At 44.3% G+C, this 27996-nt stretch overlaps 1 protein-coding gene across 4 annotated transcripts in view; it reads right to left on the bottom strand.

The window, feature by feature from the left end:
* The window catches only part of FAM172A (family with sequence similarity 172 member A), a 366710-nt gene that overhangs the window by 120492 nt on the left and 218222 nt on the right, over positions 1-27996 (bottom strand). For all 4 annotated transcript variants that reach the window (XM_014936846.1, XM_014936845.1, XM_014936847.1 and 1 more), the window contains 2 exons: positions 4485-4601; positions 1042-1126 (listed from right to left, as the gene is read on the bottom strand). In XM_014936846.1, the coding sequence (XP_014792332.1) occupies positions 1042-1126; positions 4485-4601 (202 nt within the window). The remainder of the gene's footprint in view (positions 1-1041; positions 1127-4484; positions 4602-27996) is intronic.

Below are 27996 nucleotides of genomic sequence, written 5' to 3'. Positions count from 1 at the left end.
CTGTGCCTGTAGAGAGCTGATGATCTGCACGGTCGGGTCCCAACCCACAGCAAAAACAGGTCTCTGGTTGTTGTGAGCTCTCTCAAACAAAGTACCGCGACGTGTTCCAAGCCTTAAAAATACCCGCCCCCCCCGCCTAATAAACCGAATTTCATCTGCAAGGTTAGGTCTCATTAACAACCTCACAAATCCAGGCAGATACGAATCTCCGACTTGTCAAACGAACAACTGCGTCTCACGGAGCAAGGTCAAACACTGTTCCAGCTTTTAAATTAATATTGTATAGGCTGTGTCTTCCTTTGAACCTGATTTTATATTCTACAGAAATACGCTACCTATGGCTTTTAGGAAATCTGATAATCAAACATGAAAGTTCAGTAACAGCTTTATGTATTTTAGATTACTTTCCTACAGAGATTTGAGATTTTCCTGTTACATTGACAACTACGTCTACTTTCTGGAATTATTACACATTAACAAAAGTCTCTGTGCATTATTTCATGTGCTCCTTATGATTTATGATTCATGACTCATTAATGAAAAGAGTGTAGCGGAGTATTTCCAAAACAACAGAAATCTCACATCAAGATTCTTGGACGCTGTAGATAATTTGCTACATAAACTAGACTTTTGTTGATGAGGGATTCAGGGAAGTGTCTTATTGCACTTAGCTTTCATTAATGTACTGCTTTAGAACCTTCTGGCTACATAAAATTAGATATTTATTCAAGGATCTATAACAAATTTCCCAGTTTTCATCAGCACTATTAATTTTTCTTAAGCTCCTACCTACAACGTCACCAACTACTTAAAGCCAAAGAGAAAAGAAGGTGAGAAAAATACAAGCTACAAGTAGACAACAGAACGGAAACCCCACACAAAGCCAAAAAAAATATATATATATTAACATTGTGGAAAGGCAGCAGCCATATGCTATCAACCATATCTTGTGGTGGAAGGGTTAAAAAGCATTCAGAAGCAGATTTTTGAATAACAGAGAAGTTCCTGGGTGCTTGGCTGGACACAAACACACTGACCTACCTGCAGAGACGCGGGGACAGTCGGGCAGCATGGACTCCACCGAGGTGTCCAGGGGCTCGGAGCTAGACACCCAGTTGCAGCAGTTCTGTAAGAGCAGAGTGGCAATTTTGGGGTAAGCCAAAAAAAAACCCCAACAAAACCCAACCAAAACCCAACAAAACCCAAAAACCAGAGGAAAAATACGTACCAACTTTGTAAGTAAGGCCAATGACCACGTCAAAATACTCAAACTAACTCACGTAGCAGCCTCAACAGGGACTGGAAGGTAAACTACACTCATTGACACTGACTGTTGATGAAATATTGTAGTTTCATTCTAAATAAGTAAAAAGAGTAAGACTGTAGTTCAGGAGGTCTGCAATGTGCTTAATAGCACGTCTTTAAGTGCTGCTTTGAGCTCCAGGGGACTAAAGTAGGTGCTTGGACCAACCACTGCCTGAGTTTTAAGCTTCTCCTTTCTGTGGTCATTAAATAGGTGTTGGTACAAGCACTGAGCCTGCTCCCCTGCCAACACGCAGAAATCTGTATTTTTCAGGGCGTTTTGATGGGTCACACTGTGGAAAGAATGGTTGTGAAACCACAAAACCACAGATTGCAACCAAATGAAAGCCACCACGATGGCAGATTAATATCCAAATAATGGGAAATATAGCTGAAAAGAAGTGGGCACGAACATTTAAAAATGCAAATACTGGTCTTTGGGGAATTATCTTCAGGAAGCATTTACATTTACCTTTCACTCCTGAACCTCTGAGTAGGGTGAATTTACCATGAGTTTTTTAAATGTTTTGCTCCAAATGCTATCTATGCAGAGAAGTTGATGAATTACAGCATGAAATAACATGCTTTTAATAAAATATGCTAAAACTGCACAAAACCTACTGAATTGAAGATTTAATTGTAAAGCAACTACTTTTTTTATAGGATGGCCTCCCTTATGACAAATCTGAGTTTTCCCTTTCCGATTAACTTCATTAAGGGGAAAAGCAAAAAAAAAAAAAAAAAAACACAACAAACCACCAAAAAAAAAAAAAAAAAAAAACAACCCACATGCATAACTTTTTGGAAAGACCCAATGAATTTTCAGACAGATTTCTAAAAAATCATCCCATCAATCATGATTGTTAAAAATGGACGATTGCTATTCGGGTAAACAAGCATGTATTGTGTATTTGTAGATGCTTGCTGCCCTAGTTGTGCACCATGGAGTCCGTCCTCACTGTGGAAAGATCCTTGACTGGTAGATCAAGTGTCTTATTGTATTTCCTTAATTCATTCTGTCTGGAAGAAGATGTCAGCTGTGTTGCAGTGAGGAGAGAATTTCAAAGGCTTCAGTCCCCACCAATAAAGGGCGAGGAATGGCTTTTGAATAGATTTGTCAAGGCAACCCTACTGTTCTGGGACCAGGGAGAGCAGGAACAACATAAAGGAAGGGTTGCTGTATGAGATTAGAAAGTGAAGTTCACAAAGCATGGCAGATTTTTGTAAGAAACAGTAGATCAATGAAACTATTGAACTCGATGGAAAAAAAAAAAAAAAAAAGAAAACAAACACACTACCCAGTAATGTAACTTTTTTTAGTAAAAAATGGTTAAAATGGAAGTATTTCACAAAGGCTTTAAGGTTTGCAGTAGTAAAGCATTATACATTTTACAATTTGCATGTATAATTTTAATTAACAGCTGAATGTGAAATTGCAAATGTAAGATGGTAGAAATTATAAAAGAAGTAGAATTTTTATGAAGTATTACATTCATTTGAAATAAGTAAAATTAATATTAACTACAGATAGAACACTACATCAGAGAGCTGGAGATAATACAGAAGATTAGCACACAATTAACCAGCTTTTATATACAATGTGACACTTGCCTGTAAGAAATAAGTATTCTCGAAAGCAGTGTCAAGATATGTAAATGGATGATTTGTTTTATCATTCATCACAGCTCCTAATAAATTCAAAAATCATGACTTCTATAGGTACTAAAAATAGGCCACCAATGATACAGGAGAGATAGCTCCAATGAAGAATTACTTTTTTAACAATTCATTCTTTCAATGACAGCAATTAGCCCTACAGACAGGCAGCGATTAGGTGTATATTTTAATTATTATTCATTTTACCAGTAGCCTTAAACCTGATTAAAGTAAGAGATATCCAGGTGATATGCTAGTCTTAATACCACTCAGCCACACTTCACATATGTAAAATTCTTCTTTCTTATAGGAGATTTTCAATGCTAATGTAAGTTATGACACTCCATCCACTTTTTAGGCCATTAATCATTTAACTTATTCTTTAAGATCTACTTTCTGCAAATGAAATTAAAGGTAATGCACTTGTCTTATTCAGACTAAATGCTTAAAGAAAAATGGAGTTGTCAGATTCAAATTACAGGATTTAAAATTTCAGTTTTACTACATAACATATATTTTAAGGTTTTGATTTCCCATAAAGAAAATGGGGATTTTTCTGACAGAGCCTGTAGGGGTTACCATTCTTTATATTTTTAACATTTAAGTCAGAGCTGTCAGGCTGCATCCCAGGTGATTCTCTATTCCCATCAGTCACGGCCTATAAAACTGTAAGGTTAAGTCAGGAATAGGCAGCCTAGACAGAAAGTTTTGCTAAATCCATGGGAAAAAGCCAAATCTAACAAAAAGTTCAGGATGCGACCAGTTTAAAATTGCCATGTGCATGTAATTTTTTTTAGCAAGGGGAACGAATTAAACACAGACGTGAGCCTGATCTGGCGAGGAAGAGACTCATAAATGGGAGCTTAGTTGGTCTGGCTTTAAAAAAAATGTGATTTTTAAAATCTCAGCACCCCCATACCTAAGTATTAAAAGAATAATGGATGCATGGCATCCTCCTTCACCCGGGGGTGGAAGTTGGTGATGATGGCCATGAACCAACTCACCAGTTGATTTCTGACCAACCAGCTGTTGGTGGTGGTACAGCAGCCAAATACTGTGACTTTCCATCAGAGAACTTCAGAGCACTTTGGAAGTAATTGGAAGTAATTTGGAAGTAATTACGACTGAGGGAAAGGATCCTTTGCCACCCGGGCAAACCATGGGACTGAGTCACGAAGAGCTTTGGAGGGGCTTTTCCACCATTGCCAGGTCAAGCCAAGGAGCTCTGCTCCAGATTTGGGGCAGCCTGTGGGCTGCCGTGCTATCTGTGTCTCCACAGCTGGGCAGCAGGGAGAAACTGGGCTTGATTCTTATTATTTTGGTTGCTATCTTTGAAGTTCAGAACCGGCTTTAATCACAGTTATTTTAGGGGCTGGTATGGGCACGCGATTTCCCTGCTCCTGTAAAGCTCTGTCTTTCATACCCTGAAGAAATGGAAGAGGTCAGCAGATAAAGACGTGTTTATAGAGCCATATACAGATGAATATACCCAAACTCTTCAAAAAAAAACAACCACCTGGCCTCACCTCTCGCATCCACTCTCGAATAGTTTTCCCAGCTTCTTGGTGCCACACATTGTGAACAGAGTCTGTCAACGCCACAGCAGTTACCTTATTCTTCACTTCTGCCTCTCGTTGAATCAGCTGTTAAAAAATATTGGCTTTAAGTTCTTTCTTTCTGTTGAATAGAGTCTGCTTAGTCACAGATAACGATCTTAAATTAAAAAAAAGAAAAAGCAATACAAGTTCAATACTTGACTTCACTTGTTTTAAAGTTTATACAAATCCTAACAGCTCCAGAAACACAGAAAGACCTAATATTTTTGATAAAAGAAATAATACTAACTTTTAACTGACTGAACCATTCAGTCCTATTATTTTCCATGTGGCTTGACAATTCTAGGATTAAAGGTATCATAGTGAAAAAATGGAAGATTCCCTGAGGACACCTTTTACAAGCTTCTCCAAGTTCCTATTTCTGTGCTTCAGGGAAGCTGGTACCCGTGGTTCACTGTAAGCTACTCATGACTATCATCTACTAATTTTCAGTAGATTGCTGTAGTTTTTCTGATGTACAATCTTACTTTGACTTGTATGGGGTTTTTTTATTTTTTTTATTTTTTTTCCCCTTTTTCTATCCAATTTAGCTACCTTGCACTCCCACCGTGGTCCCAAATTCTTTGTGGTCTCTCTTACCCGGCTAACGCTGGAGCCTCTCAACATTTTTAGGGTATTAAAGAGCCTCTGTTGTGGCAAATGACAGTATGACTAAATAATATTAGTTCTAAAACCAATTAAATGATTGCTGCAAATAACACGAGCGAACTCACAAAGATGCTGTGGAATTCAGCGCTGCTCTGCAAGATAAAAGGGACTGGGAAAGAATAGTTTGATATCAAAGAGAGACAAAAAGGTTTTAATCTCCTGACACGAGTGACCCTAATTTGTAACACTGGATCAAAGAAAGTATAATGAATTATACTTATAAAACCAGCATTTCGCAACTAGTGTCTCTATCACCGTGTATGCCGTGCTAAAATAAATGTGTATTTCTTTTTTTTTTCCCCAGCTTCCTTTTGTACAAATGGCAACACACACAACATTTCTAAAACCAGGCAATTCTTTGTTCGTGCTCCAATAACTGTGCATCAGCACCTCCGAAAAAAACACCCCTCTGAAAGATACTTTGACAATGGGGATGTGAACTGTATTTTCCACCAGAAACCTCAAAATAGGCACCTCCATCCAGGTTTCTGGTACGAAAGTGGCATTTATCCACAATTCATGCAAATTATCTGCTGGTTTCTTCAAAATATCACACATATAAACCCTTTCGACCAAACTTCCAATTCTCCACAATTCCAGTATGATACTCCAAATTATCATGTCTTGCCGTTTTTTTTTTGTTGTTTACATTATACATATTTTTTATATCAGTGTAATTGAATTAGTATTATAAGGGAAAAATATTCACCACTATAGGCCAGGAAATGCCAACGCAGATCTCCCCATTTCCAGAAAAAATCAGGTGTCCACCTTCTCCCCAGGACCTGCCTTTGCTAATGTCAGTATTGCATGACTCAGAAATTCAGCTGAATTTAGAACACCTTGGGTAAGAGCCTATGAAAAAACTCTCAAAAATAATCTTATTTCATTTAGAGCCCTTCCATACATACTGTTTTTTTCAGCATTTACCCTCCCGTGGGGGCACATTTAATATCTAGAATTTTTCGAGGAAGAGACATAACAGGTTCATGCACGAGGGACAAAAAATCTCATATTTAGGACAAAATGGCATCTGTTGTAAGAGGGTGAGCTCCCTTCAGGTGCAACATGATACTGACATTATCAGGCAAACGTCTGATGCTGAGGACTAAATTTCAGTGAAATATAGAGATGTCAAAACTCCCTCTTTTTTGAAACTGTTCGTACGATCAGTGAATCTCTCAGGAAGATCTTCAGGCCATTGCAGGAACCACCAGTAATTCTCCTGAACTGCAGCTGAAACCCCTGAGCTCCAGAGGGAGGTGGAGTCTCAAAACAAGGGTTTTTATTGATGCTACAACCTCCCCCCTCTCCCCAGACCTGTATGGACACCCCAAGCACCCAAGAGTGATTCCTCTCCCAAAGGGCTGAGACACTCAGACCTTCCACCAGCCTGGTTTAGCAGAACTTGGACTCATGATAAATACTCCACCTGCAATATTCTATTCTAATTCTATTCTATTCTATTCTATTCTATTCTATTCTATTCTATTCTATTCTATTCTATTCTATTCTATTCTATTCTATTCTATTCCATTCCACTCCACTCCACTCCACTCCACTCCGTTCCATCTTCTTTACAATTACACCAGGCCCCAACCATGGTTCAGATCTGCCACACATCTGAAAATACTGCTTTTAGACTGCAGCTTTACCATCCCTTTTATCAGGCAGAGCTTTGTGCATGAGACAATCACTGAAGAGGTGGCCCTTTCACTGCAGGGGACTCTGCCCCTCTGCTCTGCTCTGGGGAGACACCCCCCCACCCAAGTGCTGCCTCCAGCTCTGGGGCCACCAACAGCAGAAGGACATGGAGCTGTTGGAGCTCCAGAGGAGGCCATGGAGATGCTGGGGGGGCTGGAGCCCCTCTGCTGGGAGGGGGGGCTGAGAGAGTTGGGGGGGTTCAGCCTGGAGAAGAGAAGGCTCCGGAGGAGACCTCAGAGCCCCTTCCAGTCCCTCAAGGGGCTCCAGGAGAGATGGGGAGGGACTCTGGATGAGGGAGGGGAGCCCTAGGAGGAGGGGGAAGGGTTTGACCCTGCAAGAGGGGAGATGGAGCTGAGCTGTGGGGAAGAACTTGTTTGGTGTGAGGGTGGTGAGAGCCTGGCCCAGGTTGCCCCGAGAAGCTGTGGCTGCCCCATCCCTGGAGGGGTTCAAGGGCAGGTTGGAGGGGGCTTGGAGCAACCTGGTGTGGTGGGAGGTGTCCCTGCCCAGGGCAGGGGAGGTGGGATGAGATGATCTTTAAGGTCCCTTCCAACCCAAACCATTCCATGACTCTATGAAATCTGCTGTATATTAAGTTTTAGGAGCACACCACAGCTACTAAGGTTCCTGTGCTAGTGCTGTGCATTCCAGCGCGCGTTTGGCTGCACAAAATGCTGTGATTTACGCAGGCAAAGGAGCAAAAATGTCATTGTCCTTGAAGCGCGTGTACCTACCAATTACTCGGAGTTACTACATGCTGGGGGAAGCTTAAAATCGTCACCAGCTCATTGTGCTCCAGCATGACTTCCTCCGCCAAGGGCTGGTCTTCAGAAGCACCACTAATGACCAGCAAGGGGACAAAAAAATACGGCTCTGCTTTGGAAGAGCAGTCTTTTCTCAAGCTATTGTGCCCCACGTTTCTGTTTCGAAAACCAGCCACCCAGTTCATCTAAGAACATCGCCTTTTTCTTTAAATCACTAGGAAATACAGTCATGCAGTTCCCTTCTCCCTTTCCAGACCTAAGCTCAGGTTTGCTGTTCCTGGCTCCCCGACGCAGATGGAGGAACCGGCACCCATCAATCACCATCTCTTCCTACTCTTTCTTCATGCCAAACAACCCAGCCTTTTGCTTTTCAGGCCATACATGGTACGGGGAATATCTCAACATGCTGCTGGTGCTTGCTGCCCAGCTTGGTGGACCCCTGCAGAACATGGCATTCTCCTCCCAGAGATCAGCAAAGAGACCAAGGCTGACAACATGAGGGTTTTCTTGATAACTCAACCACTGTGCCGGGGTCAGGAGAAGGGCTCGTGGATGCAGCAGCGAACAGGGATTAAAGGGATCAACTGAGCTTCAGTTACAGATTTCTCTACACCCAGTCCAGAAGGAGTAAGTTTTGGTGGGCATCCATGCCCTTTGAACCAACTTAGGTGCAACATGATACTGACATTATCAGGCAAACGTCTGATGCTGAGGACTAAATTTCAGTGAAATATAGAGATGTCAAAACTCCCTCTTTTTTGAAACTGTTCGTACGATCAGTGAATCTCTCAGGAAGATCTTCAGGCCATTGCAGGAACCACCAGTAATTCTCCTGAACTGCAGCTGAAACCCCTGAGCTCCAGAGGGAGGTGGAGTCTCAAAACAAGGGTTTTTATTGATGCTACAACCTCCCCCCTCTCCCCAGACCTGTATGGACACCCCAAGCACCCAAGAGTGATTCCTCTCCCAAAGGGCTGAGACACTCAGACCTTCCACCAGCCTGGTTTAGCAGAACTTGGACTCATGATAAATACTCCACCTGCAATATTCTATTCTAATTCTATTCTATTCTATTCTATTCTATTCTATTCTATTCTATTCTATTCTATTCTATTCTATTCTATTCTATTCTATTCTATTCCATTCCACTCCACTCCACTCCACTCCACTCCGTTCCATCTTCTTTACAATTACACCAGGCCCCAACCATGGTTCAGATCTGCCACACATCTGAAAATACTGCTTTTAGACTGCAGCTTTACCATCCCTTTTATCAGGCAGAGCTTTGTGCATGAGACAATCACTGAAGAGGTGGCCCTTTCACTGCTTGGAAATAAAACAGACAAAAACAACACAAGTGGAGAAAGGATCAAGGGTTATAACCTTCGCTTAAACGAGAAGTCTAACACCTCCATCTTTAGGTGATACAGAAATCAAAGAATCACAGAATGGTTAGAGCTGGAAGGGACATTCAGGATCGAGTTCCAACCCCCCTGCCCTGGGCAGGGACACCTCCCACCACACCAGGTTGCTCCAAGCCCCCTCCAACCTGCCCTTGAACCCCTCCAGGGATGGGGCAGCCACAGCTTCTCGGGGCAACCTGGGCCAGGCTCTCACCACCCTCACACCAAACAAGTTCTTCCCCACAGCTCAGCTCCATCTCCCCTCTTGCAGGGTCAAACCCTTCCCCCTCCTCCTAGGGCTCTCCTCCCTGATCCAGAGTCCCTCCCCATCTCTCCTGGAGCCCCTTGAGGGACTGGAAGGGGCTCTGAGGTCTCCCCGGAGCCTTCTCTTCTCCAGGCTGAACCCCCAAACTCTCTCAGCCCCCCCTCCCAGCAGAGGGGCTCCAGCCCTCCCAGCATCTCCATGGCCTCCTCTGGCTCCTCTCCAACAGCTCCATGTCCTTCTGATGTTGGTGGCCCCAAAGCTGGGCACAGTACTGCAGGCAGGGTCCCACAAGAGCAGAGTAGAGGGACAGAATCCCCTCCCTCGACCTGCTGGCCATGCTTCTTTTGATGCAGCCCAGGATGTCACAACAGATCACATCAAACCCAGGACACAGCTTCTACCAGAACAGCTCATGTCCTCAGTCACAACGGGACACTAACTGGGACAACAACAGCCCAGGAGAACAGATCCAGGAGATGCTCAAACAGCAGAACCTCTTTATCAAGGATGATAACTCGTCCTGCAGGAAGACACAAGAAGCCCATGTGCTTTTGGCTGCAGAACCTTCAATACTCAGCAAATGCTTTAGATTCAATGGATGGATTGCTCAAAATTGAAGTATATTTATCTTCCCTAAAAACAGTTTTGAATTCATATAAATTTTAAAAATTAAGTGAGCAGAATAAAATTGTTACAGTTAAATATAATAATATTCAACGTAAATTTAGTGCCCAACTGCCACTCAGATGTGATACAGCTCCAGGGTTGTTTTGAATTCCAAAGGAAGGACATTACAGGATGCATGATTTATACTTCCCAGGACTATTTTTATCTCATGCAGCCAGTACAATCTCTTAAAATGGACATGCTAAAAGTGAAGATATTTAACAAACTGCAGACTATTTACAATACTACAAACTATTTTTTTTTCTTCAGGAAAATGATGTTTTTTACTGAAATCACAATTGCGAACAAAGGACTTAGTCTAAAGCTCATTTATGCCTTATATTTTTTGTACACCTGTAAATTCCATAGACAGGAAGTTTTTCACAGCCTAGGAATTACTTAATTTCTCGCTCAATGCTCATTTTCAAATCTTAAATTATTTTCAGCTGAATAGACTTTGCGGGAAGCCGTCTCTCTTTGCACCCATTCATTGGATGGCTTACACCTCTGGTCACTCTGTCCTTGCATTCCTTCTTCACCTTCCAATAATTAATATATAGTCAGAAATAGCTAAACTGGCACTTTTCTGGTAGGTAAACCGCTTCTCATTCATTACTGCATCACTTAATACACCTCTATGTGTCCTCCAGACTCTCCCAACCATCTCTTCTATTCAGGCATTTCCATTTTACCTTTGTCTTTGTGTTTCTTCTTTGTAGTCACAGTAAAGTTTGGGTTTGTAATTTATTAACCACAAATCGTTACCACTTTATATCTGATTCCCTCAGAATGGCAGGTTGTAGACCAGCGTTCACCACAACAAGTTAGAACCCTTTCAGGCATCCTTCTGAAAGTCCTCTCTGTCCCAGCGGTCAATAATTTCAATATATTGTTCAATATATTCTGATAAATATATTCATCAATCTCACCATACAGCAAGACCTGGACAGGCTGGAGAGCTGGACAGAGAGGAACCTGATGGCATTCAACAAGGGCAAGTGTAGGGTGCACCTAGGGAGGAATAACCCTCTGAACCAGGACAGGTTGGGGGTGACCTGCCAAGAAGGCCAATGGTGCATTGAGTGTGGCCGGTGGGTTGAGGGAGGTCATCCTGCCCCTCTGCTCTGCCCTGGAGAGGCCCCATCTGGAGCACTGGGTCCAGTTCTGGGCCCCCCACTTAAAGAAAGACAAGGAACTACTGGAGAGAGTCCAGTGGAGGCTATGGAGATGGTTAGTGGACTGGAGCATCTCTCTGATGAGGAGAGGCTGAGGGACTTGGTTCTTTCTAGTCAGGAGAAGACCGAGGGAGGATCTGACCAATGCCTATAAATACTTAAAGGGTGGGTGTCAGGAGGATGGGGCCAGTCTTTTTTCAGTAATGTGACAGGACAAGAGGAAATGGGCACAAACTGGAACATGGGAAGTTCTATCTAAACATGAGGAGGAACTTCTTTCCTTTGAGCCCTGGAACAGGCTGCCCAGAGAGGGTGTGGAGTCTCCTTCTCTGGAGATACTCCGTATGTTCTGGTCCAACCTGCTCTGGGTGACCCTGCTCTGGCAGGGGGTTGAACTGGATGGTCTCCAGAGGTCCCTTCCAACCCCATTTCACCCTGTGATCCTGTGATAATTCATTCCTTCACTTTGCAAGGGAAAACATCAATTAACTATCCACACAAGTATCGAACCCTATGACTTCCATAAGAAAGAACTTACAATCCCCTAAAAACGCATTCCTTAAGTTAAAATATATTACCTATTTATCAGTCAATTTATTAAGTGATCTACTGCTGAACCATCTGTAATGTCACACAGTAATCCTCTGCAAGTTTGTATCACACAATGATCATAACTTCACAATGACAAAAGGTTTATCACTTCATTATTTGTAGTGTATGCATATAAAACGTAGTCGTATGCATATATTACATATGCATTATATTTAATGTATCTATATTTAGAATAGATGATAAAATACATCTTTGGTGTGTAATATATTGGACAGCATAGCACTCTTGTCAAATGAAGGCATCGATATGCTAAAAGGTGACTCAAAGTTCTGATCCTGCAGAAACGAAAATCCATTGATATCCCAGTTAGACTTTAGGCAAATGGCCTGTGGGAGTGACTCTGTGCAGCACTGGTTCCATACTCCTTATACCTATTCTAACACATTAAAAATGGCTAAAAATTCAAAATTCTGAGAAAAGGAAGTTAAAACATGCCACTCTTGTTTTTATGGACTCAGGCAACGAGATCAACCTCCATCACTTGGGATTTGGGGGATACTTACTCCTCTGAGCTGCTTGTAGTTACGAATGAGGAAAAATGGATTAAAAAAAAAAAGTCCCCAAATTCTACTTGCTCTTGAACTTTTGAAAAAAACCTTTCAGCTAGTTCCCCCATCTTCCACTGCAAGTCCAGTTGTGGCATGGTGTTTATGTCTACAATAGGTCTTTGGCATGGAGCAAAAATAACTTTGCTGCAAGTCTCCCAATTTCCCCAGTTGCCTCACATTGGTTTGAGTCTCCAAGAGGTTTTGGCGTGGGCAAACTGAGTTCCTTTCAGAGGAAACTGAACTGGGAGTGCCTGTCCAAATGTCCTCAACAATTTCCAGAAGCAAAACAAGTTTGCAGTAGAAATTCTGGAGGATCAAAACAGGATCATGGGACTCTGAAATATTTGTAAAAGCAGTGGTAGGTGTGAAAAGAGAAGAAACCACGTGCCAGGAATGGTGTGTGAGAGGGCAACTGGTACTTAACACTTTTGGAAGGATGTGCATATTCTTTCTTAGTAACTTCACGTGCTCTCCTTGGATCTTGGTACATGTTTGTAGTTGTCCAAGATCCCCTTCAGCTCCCCTTTCACTCAGTCTCATACAAACCAAGCAGCTGGTCTATCTGGGTCCTAGCACTTGAGATAATCCCTTTTCTCAGCTGAGAAAGACTCCTCTTCACCATAAACCATACAATTCTGTTTGTTTGTAGTGCAAATTGGTCAATCTAGGATTCCAAAAACCTTTCGCTACTTCCTGGATAGAATTCCTGAATTTCTGAAATACTCTCTGTTTTTTTGCACATCTTAAAACAGAACTGCATCCTCAAGTCTTCATAAAACATTATTCATTAGGGATTAGAATTACAGAGCAACCACCCCTGAACAGCACATAGCAAAAATAATAAATAATCCAAAGTTAAACCAGTTCCCATTTTCAATTAGCAACAAGAATAATTTTCCCTAATCGAGTTTGCAGGCATGTGATAAAATCCCTCCCTGCGGTAAGACAAAGTGTCTGAGACACACCGGTTTTTAAGCAGCAAAAGAAAAAATACCCGCAGAGATACGATCACAGAACGACCACAGCTGAGTATTTTCTGATATTTTGTTCGAAGATGTATTGGACGTTGCATCTACGGTGGTGATGATAGCTTTCTACAGCGATAAATCACACCGCAACAGCGATAGCGACGCACGAACACATCACAACAGATTGCTTGGGAGCATCTGCAGTCTGGGGCTTCTCACAGTTCACCCTGTAAACCAGTTTCTGCTGCAGGACTTCTACTGAAAATGTCCACACGCGCCTTACATTGCGGGCAGAAGTACCTAAAATCAACCACGGTTTAAAAAAAAATTACTTAATTCTAAAATAAGTCAAGATTAAAAAAGCGTAGGGGTCATCTCCCTTATGCACAGCTCAGTGAGGAAACAACAAGAAAACCCCGTACACAGGATTCTACTGGTAATATTTTGTGAACAGCGCAAACAAAACTCATGGCACTCCGGTATAAAAGCCTCAGGCTTCGGCTTTATTAAAACTTTAAAGTTAATAATGCAATTCTCCCGCTTCTCTTCTCCCTGGTGTCTTGCGACAGAGAGCAGACAGGAGAAATCAGCCTTGGAGGACCCGTAATAATGTGGAGAACACCGAGTTCCCCCCAACACCAGCGGCTGTGCGAATAGGTGGGATGGGACCCCGGGTAGGGATGGTGGTTCCACCTCACTTACACACCTCCCAGCAACCTGCCTGGTGTGAACGGGGTCTAACAGCTCCATAGGAAGCCCATCACAACACATAAACTGGTACGGCACTGTGTGGGTAAAAAAACCCTTGAATGGGTCCACTACACCTCACCCACAACCGCTCAAACCAAAGCAAGGTGGTGGAAGGGGCTCCCTCCACCATCTGGAGCAGACAACGTTGGCATTCTGCAGGGGGGTTCCTTGCAGACCAGAAGTATGTGTTGGCCAAGAGGGTTTGGTGAAGGTCTTCCCACCAAAAGCTCAACTAAAGTGAAAAAAAGCCAATCCCATTTTTTTAATGCATCTCAAGGTATTTTGGCGGTGAATGTCGCCAAGATATTTTGCCTTTGGGTTGCTGGAGAGCCACAGCGATGGTCAGGAAAGGAGGTCTGGAGCATCTGGCTCTAGCTGGAGTCAGCCTGTTGGTACTCCCTCCCGACAGCAGCAGTCTGCCATCCCCAAATTGGAGATCTGAGCCGGGGAAATCTCCATACGTCTCATTGGCATGAAAAGAAAGTTCTGAAGGGTCAACAGCTTCCACGTATCTCAACCAGGAACAGAGAGCGACGCCAGATCGGTTTGTCAATGTTACAGAATCACAGAATCACAGAATCGTCGTGGTTGGAAGGGACCTCAGAGATCATCGAGTCCAACCACAAAAAAAAACCAAAACACAAAAACAAACAAAAAAACCCACCACCCACCACCTAAACACACAACAACAACAACCAAACCAAAACCATCACCCACCCACACAACATCCCACCACAAACCAATAATCTTGGGCACTAGAGCATGCCCTGAAGAGCCATGTCTACACGTCAATGTTCCTGTGCTGCTGACTGCAGCAGGGAGATGCTGGCTTGCCTCTAATAGATGAGCTCAAAAATGGTCCGGTCTGAGAAATGTAGAGCTCCACAAGGGCCAACTTCTGCTGGCAGGAAGCAGCCCAAACCAGCATGTGCAGCACTTGGCACAACTAACGCTGAGGAGCATCTGAGGCTGGAGCCCTAAAAACAGTTTTGAATTCATATAAATTTTAAAAATTAAGTGAGCAGAATAAAATTGTTACAGTTAAATATAATAATATTCAACGTAAATTTAGTGCCCAACTGCCACTCAGATGTGATACAGCTCCAGGGTTGTTTTGAATTCCAAAGGAAGGACATTACAGGATGCATGATTTATACTTCCCAGGACTATTTTTATCTCATGCAGCCAGTACAATCTCTTAAAATGGACATGCTAAAAGTGAAGATATTTAACAAACTGCAGACTATTTACAATACTACAAACTATTTTTTTTTCTTCAGGAAAATGATGTTTTTTACTGAAATCACAATTGCGAACAAAGGACTTAGTCTAAAGCTCATTTATGCCTTATATTTTTTGTACACCTGTAAATTCCATAGACAGGAAGTTTTTCACAGCCTAGGAATTACTTAATTTCTCGCTCAATGCTCATTTTCAAATCTTAAATTATTTTCAGCTGAATAGACTTTGCGGGAAGCCGTCTCTCTTTGCACCCATTCATTGGATGGCTTACACCTCTGGTCACTCTGTCCTTGCATTCCTTCTTCACCTTCCAATAATTAATATATAGTCAGAAATAGCTAAACTGGCACTTTTCTGGTAGGTAAACTGGTTCTCATTCATTACTGCATCACACCCCTATGTGTCCTCCAGACTCTCCCAACCATCTCTTCTATTCAGGCATTTCCATTTTACCTTTGTCTTTGTGTTTCTTCTTTGTAGTCACAGTAAAGTTTGGGTTTGTAATTTATTAACCACAAATCGTTACCACTTTATATCTGATTCCCTCAGAATGGCAGGTTGTAGACCAGCGTTCACCACAACAAGTTAGAACCCTTTCAGGCATCCTTCTGAAAGTCCTCTCTGTCTCAGCGGTCAATAATTTCAAAATATTGTTCAATATATTCTGATAAATATATTCATCAATCTCACCATACAGCAAGACCTGGACAGGCTGGAGAGCTGGACAGAGAGGAACCTGATGGCATTCAACAAGGGCAAGTGTAGGGTGCACCTAGGGAGGAATAACCCTCTGAACCAGGACAGGTTGGGGGTGACCTGCCAAGAAGGCCAATGGTGCATTGAGTGTGGCCGGTGGGTTGAGGGAGGTCATCCTGCCCCTCTGCTCTGCCCTGGAGAGGCCCCATCTGGAGCACTGGGTCCAGTTCTGGGCCCCCCACTTAAAGAAAGACAAGGAGCTACTGGAGAGAGTCCAGTGGAGCTATGGAGATGATTAGTGGACTGGAGCATCTCTCTGATGAGGAGAGGCTGAGGGACTTGGTTCTTTCTAGTCAGGAGAAGACCGAGGGAGAGGCTGAGGGACTTGGTTCTTTCTAGTCAGAAGAAGAGAAGACCAAGGGGAGATCTGATAAATGTTTATAAATACTGAAAGGGTGGGTGTCAGGAGGATGGGGCCAGTCTTTTTTCAGCGGTGCCCAGTGACAGAACAAGAGGAAATGGGCACAAACTGGAACATGGGAAGTTCCATCTAAACACGAGGAGGAACTTCTTACTTTAAGCCCTGGAACAGGTTGCCCAGAAGACTGTGTGGAGTCTCCTTCTCTGGAGATACTCAATATGTTCTGGTCCAACCTGCTCTGGGTGACCCTGCTCTGGCAGGGGGGTTGAACTGGATGGTCTCCAGAGGTCCCTTCCAACCCCATTTCACTCTGTGATTGTGTGATAATTCATTCCTTCACTTTGCAAGGGAAAACATCAATTAACTACCCACACAAGTATCGAACCCTATGACTTCCATAAGAAAGAACTTACAATCCCCTAAAAACGCATTCCTTAAGTTAAAATATATTACCTATTTATCAGTCAATTTATTAAGTGATCTACTGCTGAACCATCTGTAATGTCACACAGTAATCCTCTGCAAGTTTGTATCACACAATGATCATAACTTCACAATGACAAAAGGTTTATCACTTCATTATTTGTAGTGTATGCATATAAAACGTAGTCGTATGCATATATTACATATGCATTATATTTAATGTATCTATATTTAGAATAGATGATAAAATACATCTTTGGTGTGTAATATATTGGACAGCGTAGCACTCTTGTCAAATGAAGGCATCGATATGCTAAAAGGTGACTCAAAGTTCTGATCCTGCAGAAACGAAAATCCATTGATATCCCAGTTAGACTTTAGGCAAATGGCCTGTGGGAGTGACTCTGTGCAGCACTGGTTCCATACTCCTTATACCTATTCTAACACATTAAAAATGGCTAAAAATTCAAAATTCTGAGAAAAGGAAGTTAAAACATGCCACTCTTGTTTTTATGGACTCAGGCAACGAGATCAACCTCCATCACTTGGGATTTGGGGGATACTTACTCCTCTGAGCTGCTTGTAGTTACGAATGAGGAAAAATGGATTAAAAAAAAAAAGTCCCCAAATTCTACTTGCTCTTGAACTTTTGAAAAAAACCTTTCAGCTAGTTCCCCCATCTTCCACTGCAAGTCCAGTTGTGGCATGGTGTTTATGTCTACAATAGGTCTTTGGCATGGAGCAAAAATAACTTTGCTGCAAGTCTCCCAATTTCCCCAGTTGCCTCACATTGGTTTGAGTCTCCAAGAGGTTTTGGCGTGGGCAAACTGAGTTCCTTTCAGAGGAAACTGAACTGGGAGTGCCTGTCCAAATGTCCTCAACAATTTCCAGAAGCAAAACAAGTTTGCAGTAGAAATTCTGGAGGATCAAAACAGGATCATGGGACTCTGAAATATTTGTAAAAGCAGTGGTAGGTGTGAAAAGAGAAGAAACCACGTGCCAGGAATGGTGTGTGAGAGGGCAACTGGTACTTAACACTTTTGGAAGGATGTGCATATTCTTTCTTAGTAACTTCACGTGCTCTCCTTGGATCTTGGTACATGTTTGTAGTTGTCCAAGATCCCCTTCAGCTCCCCTTTCACTCAGTCTCATACAAACCAAGCAGCTGGTCTATCTGGGTCCTAGCACTTGAGATAATCCCTTTTCTCAGCTGAGAAAGACTCCTCTTCACCATAAACCATACAATTCTGTTTGTTTGTAGTGCAAATTGGTCAATCTAGGATTCCAAAAACCTTTCGCTACTTCCTGGATAGAATTCCTGAATTTCTGAAATACTCTCTGTTTTTTTGCACATCTTAAAACAGAACTGCATCCTCAAGTCTTCATAAAACATTATTCATTAGGGATTAGAATTACAGAGCAACCACCCCTGAACAGCACATCGCAAAAATAATAAATAATCCAAAGTTAAACCAGTTCCCATTTTCAATTAGCAACAAGAATAATTTTCCCTAATCGAGTTTGCAGGCATGTGATAAAATCCCTCCCTGCGGTAAGACAAAGTGTCTGAGACACACCGGTTTTTAAGCAGCAAAAGAAAAAATACCCGCAGAGATACGATCACAGAACGACCACAGCTGAGTATTTTCTGATATTTTGTTCGAAGATGTATTGGACGTTGCATCTACGGTGGTGATGATAGCTTTCTACAGCGATAAATCACACCGCAACAGCGATAGCGACGCACGAACACATCACAACAGATTGCTTGGGAGCATCTGCAGTCTGGGGCTTCTCACAGTTCACCCTGTAAACCAGTTTCTGCTGCAGGACTTCTACTGAAAATGTCCACACGTGCCTTACATTGCGGGCAGAAGTACCTAAAATCAACCACGGTTTAAAAAAAATTTACTTAATTCTAAAATAAGTCAAGATTAAAAAAGCGTAGGGGTCATCTCCCTTATGCACAGCTCAGTGAGGAAACAACAAGAAAACCCCGTACGCAGGATTCTACTGGTAATATTTTGTGAACAGCGCAAACAAAACTCATGGCACTCCGGTATAAAAGCCTCAGGCTTCGGCTTTATTAAAACTTTAAAGTTAATAATGCAATTCTCCCGCTTCTCTTCTCCCTGGTGTCTTGCGACAGAGAGCAGACAGGAGAAATCAGCCTTGGAGGACCCGTAATAATGTGGAGAACACCGAGTTCCCCCCAACACCAGCAGCTGTGCGAATAGGTGGGATGGGACCCCGGGTAGGGATGGTGGTTCCACCTCACTTACACACCTCCCAGCAACCTGCCTGGTGTGAACGGGGTCTAACAGCTCCATAGGAAGCCCATCACAACACATAAACTGGTACGGCACTGTGTGGGTAAAAAAACCCTTGAATGGGTCCACTACACCTCACCCACAACCGCTCAAACCAAAGCAAGGTGGTGGAAGGGGCTCCCTCCACCATCTGGAGCAGACAACGTTGGCATTCTGCAGGGGGGTTCCTTGCAGACCAGAAGTATGTGTTGGCCAAGAGGGTTTGGTGAAGGTCTTCCCACCAAAAGCTCAACTAAAGTGAAAAAAAGCCAATCCCATTTTTTTAATGCATCTCAAGGTATTTTGGCGGTGAATGTCGCCAAGATATTTTGCCTTTGGGTTGCTGGAGAGCCACAGCGATGGTCAGGAAAGGAGGTCTGGAGCATCTGGCTCTAGCTGGAGTCAGCCTGTTGGTACTCCCTCCCGACAGCAGCAGTCTGCCATCCCCAAATTGGAGATCTGAGCCGGGGAAATCTCCATACGTCTCATTGGCATGAAAAGAAAGTTCTGAAGGGTCAACAGCTTCCACGTATCTCAACCAGGAACAGAGAGCGACGCCAGATCGGTTTGTCAATGTTACAGAATCACAGAATCACAGAATCGTCGTGGTTGGAAGGGACCTCAGAGATCATCGAGTCCAACCACAAAAAAAAACCAAAACACAAAAACAAACAAAAAAACCCACCACCCACCACCTAAACACACAACAACAACAACCAAACCAAAACCATCACCCACCCACACAACATCCCACCACAAACCAATAATCTTGGGCACTAGAGCATGCCCTGAAGAGCCATGTCTACACGTCAATGTTCCTGTGCTGCTGACTGCAGCAGGGAGATGCTGGCTTGCCTCTAATAGATGAGCTCAAAAATGGTCCGGTCTGAGAAATGTAGAGCTCCACAAGGGCCAACTTCTGCTGGCAGGAAGCAGCCCAAACCAGCATGTGCAGCACTTGGCACAACTAACGCTGAGGAGCATCTGAGGCTGGAGCCGGGTTGCTGAAAAGTGGGTTGGGGCACGTCCAGGGCCGTAGAAAAGCCCCAGGAAAATCACAGAATCACAGAATCTTCTAGGTTGGAAGGGACCTTAAAGATCATCTTGTCCAACCATCAACCTAACTGACAAAAATAGACACCCACACAACAAACAAGGAGCATCATCACTAAACCAGACCTCCCAGCACTTCATCAACCCATCTTTTGAACACCTCCAGGGATGGGGCCTCAACCACCTCCCTGGGCAGCCCATTCCAATGGCTGAGAACCCTTTCAGTGAAAAAATGTTTCCTAATATCCAGCCTGAACCTCCCCTGGTGTAACTTGAGGCCATTTCCTCTCGTCCTGTTGCCTGTGACTTGAGAGAAGAGACCGACCCCCACCTCTCTACACCCTCCTTTCAGGGAGTTGGAGAGAGCAAGAAGGTCTCCCCTCAGCCTCCTCTTCTCCAGGCTGAACACCCCCAGCTCCCTCAGCCTCTCCTCATCAGACTTGTGCTCCAGACCCCTCCCCATCTTTGTCGCCCTTCTCTGGACCCGCTCCAGCACCTCAATGTCTTTTTTTATGGTAGGGGGCCCAAATCACATTAGGAAAAGACACGTAGTTTAGTTTTGCTAAACTGTACTTCATTTTGTACTCAACAGAAAATCTGGGCTTGGGCAGTGGAAGGAGCACGCCGAGAGCTCCATCGCAGCAGCAGATCCTCCACCGCTCTGGCTTTGCCGTGTGTCTGTGTCAGCAGCATCCCCTTAATGGAGATGCAGGAGGGTTTCTGGCAGGAGGCTGCACCACCTCTCCAAACCACACGAGCTCAGCTTCTGCTGGAAGAGCTGCGTGAAACCTGCACTGGAGGGTTTGCTCACACTGTCATCTTGGCTGCGGCGGAGAAGGATTTTTTTTTTTTTTTTCCAGGCTCTTGGCTGATGCATCGTTGCCAGTAAAACCTTATGCTCTAGGTCATGGCTTTGCTTTTCTCCTGGTTTACCTGGATTCCTGAAGCACCGGTTAGAGATTTGAGTGCTGTGCCCGGTTTGAAACAAAATAATAAAGTAAAATAAAGTAAGATGGAAAGAAAAGAATAGACTAGACTAGATAGACTAAAAGAGAAAAGGAAGAGAGAAGAGAAGAGAAGAGAAGAGAAGAGAAGAGAAGAGAAGAGAAGAGAAGAGAAGAGAAGAGAAGAGAAGAGAAGAGAAGAGAAGAGAAGAAGCAAAAAGAAAAGAAGCGAAAAGAAGCAAAAAGAAAAGAAGTGAAAAGAAAAGCGAAAAGAAGCGAAAAGAAAAGAAGTGAAAAGAAGCGAAAAGAAAAGAAGCGAAAAGAAGCGAAAAGAAACGAAAAGAAGCGAAAAGAAGCGAAAAGAAGCGAAAAGAAAAGAAGCGAAGAGAAAATAAAAGAAAGAAACAAAAAGAAACAAAAAGAAACGAAAAGAAACGAAACGAAAAGAAAAGAAAAATAATAAACCAAACCAAACCAAACTAAACTAAACTAAATTAAAATAAGATAAAATAAAATCATAAACCAAACCAAACTAAAATAAACCAAACTAAACTAAACTAAACCAAACCAAACCAAACCAAACCAAACCTATTACTAAAGTGCCTTAATCAGAGCCATCCAGACCCACGGCTGAAAGCTGGAGGTGCTGTAGCACCTGGAAAGGTTGAGACCTACGTGGACGAGGCAGCAGAAGTGTCCCTGCTTGAAACTGGGAGCGCTCTCAGCCTCTTGTCCCAAACTTGCTAGCCTGGGTTTGGTTTTTCACAACGCCTTTCACAGCCCCGAGATCACGAGCCATCATCTCAGACACATTTCCACGTTGGAAGGCGCGTTGGGTGCCAGACTTTCGGCCCCATCTCGCCGCCATTATGGACGGTTTAGCATCACTTGAGAGCAGCAGTCGCTGTAGCGTTGACCCCCGGGAGGGATGGGGGACTGAGATTTCCTCAGGGGTGCCCCCGTTGTGCCCCCAGCGAGGCGCCCAACGCCACCTGAGATGCGCGAACCCCACCAGACTCCTTGCTGTTGACGGGAGCTGTAGGAAGCTCCAGACTAGGGGGGAGCAGGGGGGGTCTCGGGGGGTGCAGACAGATGATTGAGTCCCGACGACTCCTCCAGTCGCCGCCTGTCAGACTCGCCGCGGTCGCTCGCGGCTCGTAGGGGCTCCGCGAAGGGGTGGCAGCAGATCGAAGCTGGGTTGTTGATGCTGCTACCAACCTCAGCCATCTGGTCTACCCATCTGAGGGATGCGACTGCTCCAGGGCAGAGACACTCATCTGCTCCCCAGTCAGGCACCGCGTCGCCACCGTTTTCAGCCCCCGGGGCTTCCAGCCTGGTCAACATCTCCCAGGTTGTTGCTTTGGGTGATGGCAAGTCAGGAACAAAACCTCCCCACACCGGGAAAAAAGTTCCTCCTCCTGAGGTACCCGCTGGAGCTGAACATCTTTTAAACTCCAGTGGACCAGCTTTGCTGCATTTAAACAACCAGCACCCCTATAAAATGCATCAATAAAACCAGTCATTTACAGAATCACAGAATCACAGAATCTTAGTGGTTGGAAGAGACCTCTGAGATCATCGAGTCCAACCACAAAAAAAAAAAAAACAACAACAAAACAAAACAAAACAAAACACACCACACCAAACGCCCACCAAAAACACCGCACCCACCAACTAAACCCCACACTCAACACCTCACCATAAACCAATAACCTTGGGCACTAGAGCATGCATTTACCCCCAGTCTGTCTTCTTGGGCTCCTATTTTGCATCATCATAGGGTGAAAACCACCAAAAGCCTTGAACCAGCATATGCAGATTCTTGTAATTTTATTTACTCTAAGTTAAGACAAAACACAGTGATCTTAAATCTTTGTGATGACAAATTAGTTGAAATAAACTGCTCCTGAAAATCAGTGTGTAACAAAACCAGCAATACACACACAAGGCTTGAAAATGAAATGATACAAGGGGTTGGAGTTTTGTTTTGATATTTTACCATCAGGAAGGTAATGGTTCATATCTAATGAAAAACGTGGCCCGGAGTAAGTTATGGAAGTAATTTTCTCATGTTTTAATAAATGTGTAAATCCAGAACTCAGTCTACAAGTGAACAATCATATTAGTGAAATGAATGTGAAGCAATCAAGTAAATAACTGTTTTTACATGTTAAGTATCAAATACAACAGGGTAAAATGGCATTACTTCTTCATTGCTTCTGTCTGAATGGTACATGGAAAAGTTTTATTACAGCTTTATGCAAATCTCACGCTGGTGCATTTTTCAGTGAAATAGTCAGTTTCCTTATATTTCATTTTATACCTAGAGAAACAGAGAGGGTTGCACTGGTTTAACATCTAGAGGGGCAAATCCTCCACAGATTTCTGGATGCTGGCCAAACAAGGACCAAGCACTGATTTAAGAAGTTTACCACACGTGGACACAAACGTGTCAGCCTAGGTATTAATTTTTATTTAAAGGCCAGGCTTCAAAAAAAAAACCACAACCCCAAAGCAACAGAAAATGGGAAAAGCTGAGTGCTAAGCTCAGCACCTCGCAGATGGACACGGAGCCTGACGCCCTTGTTATTTAAACACAGACAGCTGGATTTCCACTTCAGCCAGAGGATAAGACAACACTCGCTCTTCCTGTCCTTTGAAGCCCCAGCTTCGACTCTTGCAACCTCTGAGTAACTTCAGGAAGGAAAAGGTCTCTCCACAGGCAAGGTCCCCGAGCAAGAGGGTACGTAAACTGAAACTTTTGGGGTCACACAAACTGGTGGAGATAATTGTCTTCGTGGTTAGGGAATGGCAAATTGTGATTTATTACTGCAGGCAACCAAAAGAGAGGAGCAGCAGCTTCCCTCCTTCCCACTAAAATGCTGCTGCCACACGCAAGCTCCTTTGCCCAATTACACCGAGCAGACCACAATGCGACTGACACCTTCAAAGTCTGAAAAAAAAGTAAAGCAGAAGGGGGAACACTGGATAATTTTTTATCAGGCTTCTTTATTGGACATTGGACAGGCCACCAGAGTCAAAGAAGGTTTTCCACCCACTTGTGAGATTGGGAAGTAGCAGCAAGGCCAAGAAGGCTCCATGACGGAGAAAGTCTTCCATTTTGTGAAGCAGACTGAAGGACATATAACTAATCTAACATGACAAATGATTCAGATAAAGATCTTCCAATTCAGAGTATGGAACAGACCCTCATAAACAGTCCACATTCGTAATTAAATGTCTGCTCCATGCCCTGTGCTGGTAGCCACCAGGCACAGCTCTACTGGCAAAAGAAGCCCAGACCCTCCACCCTCTGGAGACACCAGGCATGGACCTGCTCTCCATCAGGTCTGGAGGGTGCTGCTATAACAAACTTCTACCTCAGCATCCACGGACATGGGAATGGGGCAGGGGACCAGGCTGCTGTCTCACTGCCATGAAGTCTTTCCTTGTTCATCCTCCTGGTCTCCTCAGTGATCTCAAGCCAACCCAGTCATCAGCTCACATCATTTATGGCTGAGTAATGCTCCAGGAGACCTGTGAGCTACTTGCTCTGCATTGCCCTCAGTATCAGCATCAGCCAGTCACATACCACAAAACATCCTCCAGAACTTATGACATAAGTCAACAAGTGATGCCAGGTAGCGATGAGTCAAGAGAAGAACAAGGAGTGTAATTTCTTAGCGTAATCAATGCTGCCATGCCTACCTGTCAGGACAACAGATGCTGCACAAAAGCACCAAAAAACCCCACCTTCCCAGGCAGGAAGGTACTCATTTACCACACATGGTCCTTCTTTGGTGAAATAACCTCAACTCTCGTACTCACAAGCCTCAAAGAGCAACTCTGGCACCTTAAGAGCGGTGCATCTTATATTCATGTTTGTTAGGAAATGGGAGAAATTGTCCTGAAAATTTTGGATGGCACCTTGCCCTTTGGTGGTTGCACCCAGTTTGTTAGGAAATGGGAGAAATTGTCCTGAAAATTTTGGATGGCCCTTTGGTGGTTGCACCCGAGCTGCCAGACCAAGACTTCTCCTTAGCTATCAGCCAAGCCAAGCCAAGCTGAGAACTTCTCCTTAGCTATCAGCCAAGCCAAGCCCAGCCAAGCTGGGTCTTGAAACCAGGCTACACCAGTGGGCAACCTGGGACGGTGTGGAAAACACTGGGCAACCCTCCCCTCTCACTGTGGGAAGAGCCAGCAAGACAGGGCTGCCACAGTGAATGTTGGTGGTCCATCAGGTAGGACCTGAAGACACACCAGGCTTGTCCTGTGACCACTGGATCTCTGGGAAGCTCGTCAGGATGCTGCAGGAGGACCATGAAGATCAGCCATCCCTGCACTAAAGCACAAGTGACTTCTGCTAAACTTTCTGCACACACTCTCCAAAGTTTCTGGTGTACTTTGAAAAAAAAAAAAAAAGCCCTGCTGTGCATTTAACTACTTGCCAACCTTTTTAAGCTAAGAGCTCATCATTTTCTACTTAAGAAGTCCCACTTCAAAAAAAAAATACAAATTCACAGATATCGTGGAAGGCAAAAGACACTGTGTGAAATCTGCAAATTCTGGCCCTCATCAGTAAAAATTCAAAATGTTAAAAACATGGGATAAGGTAGAAAGTCAGCCCCTCTTTCCCACAGCATTTCATGCCCGCTTTGTGTTATATATCTACCAAATGATAAGCTCCTTGAAAGAGAACCATTTTCCTTTTGTTTGGTCCTGAACACACAGTTGGAAGTTCAAGCATCTAGCACACAGAGAAGCATTCCTGTATGCTCTGCCTAATTTTCAAATAAGTTAAATAGAATATACATAATAGCCATTTAGTTAGATCAAAGGCAGCTGGAGCCACCCTTGGTGTTTATTTCCAAACCATTACACATCACTAGCAAGATATTCCTCACAACCCTCTGATCTCATAAGGTTCATAAGCAACGCTAAAACCAAGAGCGAGGGCGAGCTTTACTTCTGCTCCTTTTCCTCCAAAGTCCCCTTCAGTGATGAAACGGTCCTGGAAAGGTTTTCCACATCTTTATTTCAATACCAGCACCACCACAGCTTCCCCAGGGCAGAGAAGAATCCTGGTGAGCAACCCCCTACCATGAGGAGCCTGGTTGTATCCTACCACCAGTCAAGAGTCATCACAGAGCTGGACCATGACACCAAACACTGTTCACAGCTCCTGTCCCTGGGAGCTGTAATCAAAGCCCTGAGAGAGAGCTGGGGTTGTTCAGCCTGGAGAAGAGAAGGCTCTGGGGAGACCTCAGAGCCCCTTCCAGTCCCTCAAGGGGATCCAGGAGAGATGGGGAGGGACTCTGGATGAGGGAGGGGAGCCCTAGGAGGAGGGGGAAGGGTTTGACCCTGAAAGAGGGGAGATGGAGCTGAGCTGTGGGGAAGAACTTGTTTGGGGTGAGGGTGGTGAGAGCCTGGCCCAGGTTGCCCCGAGAGGTTGTGGCTGCCCCATCCCTGGAGAGGTTCAAGGGCAGGTTGGAGGGGGCTTTGAGCCACATGGTGTGGTGGGAGGTGTCCCTGCCCAGGGCAGGGGAGTTGGAACTCACTGGTCTTGAAGGTCCCTTCCAACCCAAACCATCCGATGATTGTACAATATCCAGGTCTGTCTTGTTGCAAGGATGAGACCTTGATCACATCTCCAGCAGTTGGACAGATAAGCCCACTCACTGGACATGGAAACTTGAAGGCTTTTGCACAGGTTGGGAGGGAGGTGTACCAACAGAGTGCACCAGCTTATACCATACTTTAGAAACACATTTAGCCATAACCACAGTTCAATCTATCTCCAGGCACTTTTAAAGCCACATAAAGGCTCTTTTAAGCTGCACCAAGGAGCGTCGTTGCACCAGGATAAACGCCTCGTTGGGAGGTTACCTCAGTTTAACTGAATTCCTGTCTAAACTAAGGATCAAACAGGCTAAAAACCTGAAGCATAGTCAAACCTTCCTCTGCTGAACCCAGCTTGAGAAGACTGCACGTCTGCCTGTGCCTAAAGCACCCTGGTGCAGCCTCGGAGCAGAGGACCTCAGCTAACTGCTGGAACAAAACCAGCTTCCCCGGTGGAAAGGGAGGGAAGGTCCACGCCAGACTTGAAAGGAAGCTTTCCCGAGCTTAACAACAGCTGTGCAGGCAATGTTTTCAGTTTAATTTTTTTTTTTTTTTTTCCCCCTCGTACAAACCTTCCTCTGCTGAACCCAGCTGGAGAAGACTGCACGTCTGCCTGTGCCTAAAGCACCCTGGTGCAGCCTTGGAGCAGAGGACCTCAGCTAACTGCTGGAACAAAACCAGCTTCCCCGGTGGAAAGGGAGGGAAGGTCCACGCCAGACTTGAAAGGAAGCTTTCCCGAGCTTAACAACAGCTGTGCAGGCAATGTTTTCAGTTTAATTTTTTTTTTTTTTTTTCCCCCTCGTAACCTTTGAGTGAACTTTCCGAAATGAATGGCTTTGGCTTATAAACCTGCCTTCCTGGACCAAACAGCCTGATGAAGCCCCTTTCACCCTCACCCTTGTATTGCTAACCTTAGATATCTTCCCCCCCCGGCTGCTAACGGGGCTGGAGATGCAGGTGCAAGGAAGCTGGAGCAAAACATCACGAGCAGCCCACCAAACACTGGGACCATGGAGAGACATGGTTCCTGCAGGAGCTCAGACAGCCTGGGCCTTCTGGTGGGACACAGCAGCTGCTCCGAGTCCCATGGATCTCTGAGATCACAGAATCACATTGGGTTGGAAGGGACCTCTGGAGATCATCCACTCCAACCCCCTGCCAGAGCAGGGCCACCCAGAGCAGGTCCCACAGGAACGTGTCCAGGTGGGGTTTGAA

The sequence above is a fragment of the Calidris pugnax genome, unplaced genomic scaffold, assembly GCF_001431845.1.
Source record: "Calidris pugnax isolate Ruff unplaced genomic scaffold, ASM143184v1 scaffold40, whole genome shotgun sequence".
Lineage (NCBI taxonomy): Eukaryota > Metazoa > Chordata > Aves > Charadriiformes > Scolopacidae > Calidris > Calidris pugnax.
Note: the sequence above shows the minus strand (reverse complement) of the source record. Positions and strands in the feature narration are given on the sequence as shown.